The 9,776-nt window shown below is 54.8% G+C and overlaps 1 protein-coding gene across 1 annotated transcript; it reads left to right on the forward strand.

The window, feature by feature from the left end:
- The first annotated feature begins 2,490 nt into the window (after positions 1 to 2,490).
- On the forward strand, positions 2,491 to 4,192 carry LOC100901452 (retinal dehydrogenase 1-like). Its single transcript, XM_018639871.1, has one exon. The coding sequence runs from the start codon at positions 2,552 to 2,554 to the stop codon at positions 4,031 to 4,033; it is 1,482 nt and encodes a 493-aa protein (XP_018495387.1). The 5' UTR covers positions 2,491 to 2,551; the 3' UTR covers positions 4,034 to 4,192.
- The last annotated feature ends 5,584 nt before the right edge of the window (positions 4,193 to 9,776 follow it).

Genomic DNA, 9,776 nt, shown 5'->3' on the forward strand with positions numbered 1-9,776 from the left:
TCGGCCACGTGCGCGTCGTCACCCGAGCCTTACGTTCGTTTGGCACGCTATCCGCGTTCGCCGGCAATGCGCGAGGAGGCTAATTACGAATGATGGTCACCAGTAGACCCAACAGAACAAACGAATGGGGAGATCTGCTCAAAACTCTGGAACAGGACATTCGAATTTCGCGAACACGACATTCGCGTCGTGGGCGACCCGCCGACGGTGTGGGATGTTCCACGAGTCGCATGGAGAATGTCCGGGAAAAAGAATCAGATTCAGGACTTCTGACCGGGACGGCGGAAATGAAAGTTGGGCTCATTGTCGCCCGATCAGTGTGCCAATTATTCGCGAGCGTATCGCGTCGGAGGGTCCAGAACCTCCTGGGCTCTCAATTTTCGGAAAGAAGAAGAACTTCGCTCGAAATCGTTCGAGAGCATTCAAATCCGAATGATGGGAGTCGGGGTTCTGCCCAGCTGAATGGCGTCATGCTTTCCCCCTCATGATGACAGCAGTATCGGATACCGTCCGAGAAGCACCGAGCTGAAGGCTCCTGACGGCCGAGAGCTCCGGAGTCGGAGATTCAGCGACCGAGGCTTGTCGCTGTTGGGTCGTGTTCGTTCGGGTTTCGTTGATGCTCTTCTTAGATACGATCCGATGTGTGCCCAACGTCATCCAGCTGGTTTGCTAGTTATACTGACGCATTCGCTACCTCGTTCGCTCGCGCGCCCGATCGTACGGATACACAGAGGACATCAGCACACCTTGCGTAAAAAAAAAACAACTGCCCGCAGCGATCTTAACACTTGCTCCTCTCACCGTCTAGCGAAACTGAAGCTCTATCGCACCTCCAGCCGACGGACCCTGCCCGTCGTCTCGCAGCTGCCCAACCCGCAGCTGATTACCACCTTTGTCAAGACATTGTCGTCACCGCCGCCTCTGTCCTCGTCTCCAGGTCCGGAGCCGCCGCAGCCTCAACGTCGCCATTCCGGCTGATGCGACGAAACCTTCGCTCAGTCCGTCCGGCGGAGCGAGCAGCGTGCTTGCTTGCTTACCATCATCATGATCATAATGTATTTCCCCCGACAAAAAATGGCGTTGATGTAGCGTGCGATGAAAATGTATCATGACGGAAATTTTCATCTGCCATCACCTTCTGGCTCTGATAAACTGCGTACCGAATAGCGGAGGGCTTAGGACGCCACGAGCCGCCACCGCGAAAGAGTGACTTTCTACGCGCTGCGGCACGCCACCTGCGAACGTTAGTGTCGGCGATGGCGGCGACGTCGTCGCCGTCGAGGTCGCTGGCTCCCAAGCTCCGAGCGATCATCAGCATTTCCGAATTTGAATATTTAAAATAGGATCAGAAAAAAAACTGTCGACTCACCACAAAGATGTTCGACGTAGGCCGACTTCGCTGCGAGCTTTATCACCTGCAACGAACGGAGGAACGGGAATTACTTCCGGGTCTAGGATGCCGCATGAATTTCACTTTCTCGATTCGCGATGGGAAGAAGCCGAATGACCCGAAGATTCGGCACTTGGGAGCTTCCGAGGCTCTGAGTGCCAGCGAGCCGGAAGCAGAGTTGCGTCTCTCCAAAATCGTCTTTCCATTTATCTATGTTATTATTAGAGAGGTATTTCCTTCCCGATTTCTCTATCGAATAATTTTGGAGCGCGACCTATCGACTCGAAAGTCAATTTACTGGGATTCTTTTAAAGACACGACCTCCAGACGAGATCGGATGGAAATAATTGGCGCGATCAAAAGGGCCCATGACTCATTTGAGCGCATTTGGAGGACTCTCCGACGCTTTCTACCTGGCTCCGAACAAATGTCAGAAATTCCCTTTGCGCCGACCAGCCGAAAATAGAATCCGTCTGAGTGAGTTCTCGGAATTTTCCGGTCAGCGAATCCACGTGTCCACATTTGTAATCGGGAACAGGGACTCGGCCATTTTGGAAGAAGTATAACTCTGCACATTTCCATAATTTCTCCCCATGGATGGCACACAGCTATCCTCGGTCCGGGACTGACATTCCCAGAACAAAAACATCACGGCCGACGCGATGACCCCCAGTAGTTGGGCGAGTATTTTCGAGCAATCGTAAGAGCTCGAAGATAAAAGTTAAGGAGCGACGAATCGAACGTGACCCTACTTGAAATTCAGCTATTTCCAGCCACCACTGGAGGTTTTTTTTATCGTCGACGCGCGATCGTTAGGACGCCCGTTCGCGAGATCAACATTGGCGAAATCCAACTCGACAGTTAGTCCGGAAGGAAATTACGACTTCCCTCGAAATCACGTCAACCGGTGAAACTGCATCGGGAAAGATGAACTGTTTACATTCCCTCTCGATCGAGCGTTGTCGCGCGCCGCTGCCGCCGCCGTCGACGTCGTCCGTCGTTTCCAATCACCACAGAGTCCTCCTTTCCTGATCTCTAGGATTCCGAAGCCAGCGCCACGCAGCGTCGACGATCGTGACCGGGCGCTAAAGGACGTTTCCCGGCAATCGTTGGATCACTGAGCACCGTAGCCGAACCGATAACGTAACGCTCGCAGCCATAATGGAGCTTCCGACGGCGATTCCCGACGCCCAAGTGGAGTGCACCCAGCTCTTCATCAACGGTGCCTTCGTGAACGCTTCGAGCGGCAAAACGTTTCCCGCGCTCAATCCGGCCAACAACAAGAAGCTCGCCGACGTTCAAGAGGCAAGTCCCGCCGACGTAGACAAGGCGGTTGCCGCCGCGAGAGCCGCTTTCAAACCAGGTTCGCCATGGAGGAGAATGGACGCCGCGCAACGTGGTCGTCTCTTGAACAAATTGGCCGATCTTGTCGAGAGAGATATTGCTTATCTCGCGAGTCTGGAATGCCTCAACAACGGCAAGCCCTATCAATTCGCCGTGGGTGACGTGCATTCAGCGATCAATTTCCTCCGCTACAACGCTGGCATCGCCGACAAAATTCATGGTCGTACTATTCCGGTCAACGGAGATTTTTTCTGCTACACCCGCTACGAACCTGTGGGCGTCTGCGGTCAGATCCTCCCGTGGAACTTCCCCCTGATGCTAACATGCATGAAGCTGTCGGCGGCCATCGCTGCCGGCTGCACCGTCGTCATCAAACCGGCTGAACAAACCCCGCTCACGGCTCTCTACTTGGCCAAGCTTACGGTGGCCGCCGGTTTTCCAAACGGAGTGATCAACGTTGTTACCGGCTACGGCAACGTCGGAGCCGCCATCAGCGGACACATGGACATCAACAAAGTCTCGTTCACGGGCTCGACCGAAGTCGGTCAGCTCATCCAACAAGCTGCCGGCAAATCCAATTGCAAGAGAGTCACTCTGGAAACCGGCGGCAAGAGCCCGCTGGTCATAGCCGAAGACGCTGATTTGGATCAGGCTGCCCTGATCGCGCACAACGGGCTCATGTTCAACGCCGGTCAGTGCTGCATCGCTGCGAGCCGTCTGTTCGTTCACGAATCCGTCTACGAGGAGTTCTGTAAAAAATCCGTAGAGCTCGCGAAAAAACGCACGGTCGGATGTCCTTTCAAGTGCTTGGACCAGGGACCTCAGATCGACAAGGAGCAGACCGATAAAATCATGGAGCTCATCGAGTCGGGCAAGAAAGAAGGCGCGAGATTGCTCTGCGGCGGCGGGAAGATCCCCGGGCCTAGCGATCTGTACGTGCAGCCTACAGTGTTCGCCGACGTGACGGACAACATGAGGATCGCCAAGGAAGAGATTTTCGGACCAGTTCAGCAAATTCTCAAATACAAAACGCTCGACGAGGCCATAGAGAGAGCCAACCAGACTCATTATGGTCTCGCGGCGGGAATCGTCAGCAAGAACGTTGACACCATCCAGAAGTTTGCCCAGAACATCCTCGCCGGAACGGTCTGGGTCAACACGTACGCCGTCGTCGCTCCGCAGACGCCTTTCGGGGGTTTCAAGATGTCGGGCATGGGGAGAGAAAACGGCGTTGAAGGGGTTTTGGCTTACTGCGAGGTGAAGACTGTTACGATGGCTCTTCCGGAAAAGCTGTCGTGAGAAATTCCACGGTAACGAATGGCCGAGCTGACGAATAGCTTTTCGAGCTCCTCTGGCGAGAGGACGCCGAGTGCCCGGCTGCTCCTCTCCCAGAGGAGCTTGTCGGCCGCTCCATGCTCGCATGTTTAAATAAATTCAATGGGTGATCCCAATGACCGAGCTTCGGTGTTTTTTCTCCGATCGCCTTTCTCGCAACAATCATCGCTGGCTGAATGAGTCGTATCGACATCGGGCATGACCTCGAGAACGCCTGTCAACAATCACAGACTTCTGGGCTGCCCGTTTGACTGATGCAGAACGAAATGTCTCGTGGAAGAGCATCCGGAGCATTTTACCTACTCTGGTCCCGCCGGACACACTACAATTATCCTCAATTGTTCTGTCCCTGTCGGCTCACGATATTCCGACGGTCTCCGATTTTCGCTCGATCAGAATTTCACTTTGAGGAGAGCCTCTCTTATCGGTGCCTGTCCGAGTCTTCGGGGAACATCAATCGCCGAAAACGGAGAAAAAATCGTGAGCGGAGCCCCGCCATTCCCTATCGGGTTCTAAGGCCGCGGGTCACGTCGAGCTTGACTATCGCAGCCTTTGCTTGGTCGAGTTCGCCTTGACTCCTTTCTTCGTGGGCGACTGGCGGCACACTTAGATAAATAACATTTCACGAGGCGGCTGAGGCGACATCTGTTGTATTATTATCACGGGCCATGTTGTTGATGTCGGTGTCGTCTTCGTAGCTGAAGCGTGGACGGGCTGAAAATCGGTCTACCGGCTGAAGACGCATGGCTCCGAGATAAGAGCCGACATCATGAACACTGAAACAACAAGCAGAACTACTTCTACGGCGAAGATCGCTCTGCTGGAGGGACAGGACTACGACCCCCATGTCGCGTAAATGGAGCACAGAGCTACGGTGCGTCCTCTTGCGATTACCGAGCGCTCCGAGGACGCGTCCTGGTGCGAGCCTCGAGTAGTCTCGAAACATCTGGTTTTTTCATCTTTGACGCAGAACCTTCGTCTCGTGGAGTCCAGACCGTTCCTGGGGAATCAGACCACATCAAAATATCACCCACGACGTCGAGGATTTATGGAACGTGTGCGATCCTCACAGGAATTCTGGGTGGGTATCCCGATCTCGATTCCCTGAGTGTGTTCTTTGGTACGGCGAGCGTCGAGTCAAAGAGTCGACGGAAAAACGCAATTGACGCGCTCGGGGCCGAGACATTCCAATGTAGTGATGAGCCCGAGCTAAATAGGGAAAAAATCAAGGTTGCTCGCAGGAGTGGCTCGGAACTGCTGAGACAATACATACGTTCGGTCTCCATCGCTTTACGCTGACTGCGCTTCTTAAACGTGGCCATCGAGCCTCGGACGACTCTCGGGACGGAGTCCTCGCCCGGAGCCAGTCCAGAGGAGCACCAGGGTTTGCGGATCATTGAGGATGTCCCGGAAGCCGCCGAACAGCGGACGCCGCTCAGGGAGAATGGCAATGTGGATCGGATCGACGACCGACGGACGTGAGGATGAAATTCGGGCAAGAAATCGGGACGGCCCGGGAGCCGTCGGACCCGGAGGCGGAGCGACCGCAGATATCGAGCAACTGTCAAATCGACGCGCCAGATTCCGATTCGAAGGAGAAGCGAATCGCCGAGGCTCGCCCCCACCGTCTCGGGAGCTCCCCTCGCTAAGTCGGTCAGCGTCGAACGGAGCCGTGTTGTCCTTGTCATCATTAACGTCATCGACGTCTCCGTCGTCGTCTTCAATTGTTTCTCCGTCACATTTCTCACCATGGCCTCCAACAACTGCCCGGGTCGAACTTTCCGATTTTCGTCATCGGTACCGGGCTCGATCCGGACGGGCTCATAAAAATACGCGTCGGCGTTCAAAGGACCCGATGAATGCGTAATAAGACCCATTGCATCACGATTTGAAAAATAGAAGCAAAGAGCCAAACATCGCTTATACCTACGCAGTTCGCTGAGAGAAGAACGTCGTTGAAAGGTCCCGGCGTTCGACTGTGACTTTTCTTGTCGTTGTGGTCGCCGCTATTGCGGCTCCCGCTGCTGCCGTTGTTGTTGAAGTCCACCTGACTTGTGGTGCCTCAACCAGCCGACCGAGCGAACATCGCCGTAGACCCCATCGTTCTCCCAGGAGGGAACACTTTCAGAATTGACGCGCTCTAGCGGTGGCCGCAAACTTTAGATTAGGTGCGACCGAAGGTTGGTTCCACAGAGCGGAGCAACGACCTATCTGGGATCCCGGCGAGGATCTTGAAAAGAGACGACCGGGGAGGAAAAACTACACATAACTTTTCCTTGTCGATTCGAGTCTCCCCCTCCCCTCGCGTTGCTTAACATTGCGTTCATGTCCATTGTCGTTTTCTCCCTTTTCCTTCGACAAGTTCCCCGACAGCTGTTCGGAGAGCGAACCGTGCGAACGGTGTCGGACAATTCCGAGGGAGCCGGAGTTCATTCTGCGGGTTGAGATACGGAGCTTGTTTTCAGAGCACACTCAATGTCTATGGTGTCCCCAACAAGGGGGTTGAGAAGTTTTGAAGACTCGCAGCCCTCGAAAATATTCGTGGACGAGATGAATGACAAAGGGAACGGACATCAGTCCGGAGGGACTCGTCGGGATCCTCCCTGGGCTGGATAAAGAAAAATTCGGGACAAGGATCCGTCGGAAGATTCTCTCGAGAAACGCTCTGACGGTGGGTCAAATAACACGACGAAGTGGTCGACTGAAGCTGGACGCTATCGAGAGACAGCTCGGAAAACGTCTCCTCGAATCTGCGATCAGCTCCCTGAATGTCCAAGCTGATTAGCGGCAGCGGCACCGGCCCCGCCGTGGTCCATCAGAAGCAGACTGTAGCAGCCTTCATCAGATCATATACAAATGAGGCCAGTATTTGCCGACCACCTGAACCGAGTCTAGAGCCCGCGCCATTTCACCATAATGAAAGTCGGGAATTCTATTCCGTTACGCGGGTGAAGTCCTGAATTAGAAGTCCATAGATTCGTTTCCGGTGGAGTAAGTGTCTCGAGCCTGTCATGTATCAAAGGGCTCTGCTCGGAGTTCGGGCGCCAGCTGCTCGAAACGCTGCGCGGAAAAAGCCCCGCAAAAACTTCAAACGTAAGCTTTTCCTTGTGTCTGGGAGCTACATGTTGCGGCGAGAGGGCTTGCGGCCGACAGGAGGGAGAAGCCCGAAGGGAAAAGTCGACAATGGTGGCGTGAAAATAGATTCATCTATTCTCTGGTCGTCTCCTACATCCTTTCTCCGCAGTCGTTCGCTGGCTCGCTCGTCGCTCGCTCACTTGCCTGTTTCCACTGCCGTCAGTTGAGAAAATCGACTTTCGCGCCGCCCGCTGGGCTGACTGGCTAAAGACAAGTTAGCCTTCCTTCCTTCCTCCCTGGACGGGCGGATAAGGCGCTGGGAGCCGCGGGGCACCAGGCCTCGCGAGAGGACAGCGACAACGAAGGGTGGGAGCGGTGGGGGGACGTAGACGGGGGAGATGGAGGCACAGAACGCCGACAGGCGCAGGAGAGAAATTCCAGGACCCTGGCACACGGAACCGGCTAGAGAGTTGGTCTTTTCCCCCGTCCGATAGGGGGCCGGCATCTGCGACCGTTGCCAGAAGCCATGCGGACCGCAGCTGCCTCCCTGGCTGTGCCCCTGCAGCTTTAGCGCCGACCGACGACGTTAGGGAACGGACACCGGAAACAAGTGCATTGCGAGGGGAAACCACGGCCATCTAATGTGTAGTCGTCCGTACATTTACTCGGTCGTTGATGGTTCAAGCGCTTCATTTCCCAAAAGAAAATTCCGCATAGCTTTCATGACCCACGGTCCACATAATGGATATCCCCACGTTTTGTTTCAGCTCAGGAGTCCGGCCTGCTTCCCTTCCGCACCGTTGAATCGGAAATCTCGCCAGGAAACGCATCGAGAGGAGATGCAGATTTGGAAACGATGAAACGATTCGAAGGTGCATTTGAATTCGAGTGATTTTCAAGAACGGAATCGATGACGACGGTCCCGGCCGGGCAGTCTTCGGCAGACTTCGTTCGATCAGGGCTGCTGAGTGGAAACATTGGGCCGGTCGGAAACGCGGCCGATGGACCGAGCGGCCGGCCGGTTGCTCCGTTCGTCGAGTCAGGCCGAGCGACGACGGTGGGTCCTGTTGGAGGATAGCAAACGAAACCTCGCGAGGCCAATTTCGCGAATCGCTATGGCCCCTCGGAGGTTTCAAACGCCGAAGCCTCACGGTGAAGTTTCCCGTCGAGGTACGTCGGACGCTAAACTTTTCATATTCAGATCCTCACAGCGTTCAACTGACTGAGCTTTCGAGGGAACGAAACATCGTCATACACCTTCAATCGGCTTTCTAATTACCCCTTAGCCTTCGTCGGAACAATTTCATTCCGCTAAGCCGTTAGCAGACCTCCACCACCGCCCGCCTCCGGCTGAGTGAGCCCGCGAACGCTTTGTACGAGTACTCTCCGCGCCCGTCCATTCCCCTTGCTGCCCGTTCCTCGCTGACCCCGCTCCCGCCGGCTCTGGGCACAATCGTTATCCCAGGTTAACCCCTTCGATGCCCAGGGACTGTCTACCACGGCCCGGCCGAGTTGAGGGGACGAAGGGATGTCGGGGAATTAAGTCCTACCCGTCATCCGCGTCATTCTCATGATGAGCATTGAGAGCAATATCATAATCGAAGTACTCGTCCACAGGGCCGGACTTCATTACCGCACCGAAACCATTTCAAAAATGGATTCCGCAGCGTCCCGAGTGGCTGTGCCTCATCGAAGCGATGACATGAAAGCAATCGTTCCGCTCGGATTTTATGAACGCGCGGAGCGATCCAAGCGCTCGACTCAATCGATTTGGTTTTCGTTGTTCGGCGCCCGTGAGGAACGTTTGCGGAGGGGAATAGAAACGCAGAGCTCCTCGACCGAAGTCCCGTCGTCTCACTCAATATCTCGTGTGTATGTAGGTACACACGTACGTACGCACGCACGTCAATACCTCGGAGGCTTAAATGCTACCGACGTGGCGGTTCAAAATTCGATAAGGCGCTTGGAACACATTCGCACGGAGTCCGTGTTCGTTCAGAAGCGATATCCTGGGCGTCTCTTTCCAGAAATAGACTCGATGTCAGACACCGGAGTACTACCTACCTGTCTACCTACTTCGAAATCCCCCGATCGGTTTATTCCCCTGGGCTGTTGCCGTGAAGACCAGGCCTTGATGGCTTAGGCTGGTTCGGAGCGAGCCGTCTAGCGAGCTTTACCGGCGCGGACGGGAGCACGCTTACCCACTCGCGATATGTTATAAAACAATGAGAGCCCATAGACGGAATGCACGCATGCATATGGGGAACGACGCTTCCTCGGAGACCATCACTCGAACGGTGCGCGTTCGGTCGGGCATCACGCAACGATAGTTCTCGCTCGTGAATGCATCATCCCAATATGCGCGTTCTCTGGCTCTTATACGTGCACGGCCGTACGCGCTCTCCGCATTCGTACTCGTAGCCCGCAGCCCAGGAATGGGAAAGAAAGATCCGGTCCGGATCTCGTGGCAAGGGATTCAATAGACTGGGTATTCATTTCGACAGGAATATGATATTTCGGAATGGAAGCAGAAGAGCTTCGATCGCCGACATCGGGGAAGAGCCCCGTGAATAAGAATCGTGGGCGTTGAATTTCGTTGTTTTTTTATCTCCGAAAGCCCTGACCTCGGTCC

Source organism: Galendromus occidentalis, unplaced genomic scaffold (assembly GCF_000255335.2).
Source record: "Galendromus occidentalis unplaced genomic scaffold, Mocc_1.1 scf7180000077460, whole genome shotgun sequence".
NCBI classification, from domain to species: domain Eukaryota; kingdom Metazoa; phylum Arthropoda; class Arachnida; order Mesostigmata; family Phytoseiidae; genus Galendromus; species Galendromus occidentalis.

Bases quoted from the DNA above. Each gene is read 5' to 3' on its own strand.
- LOC100901452 (XM_018639871.1), top strand. From the start codon at position 2,552: ATGGAGCTTCCGACGGCGATTCCCGACGCCCAAGTGGAGTGCACCCAG.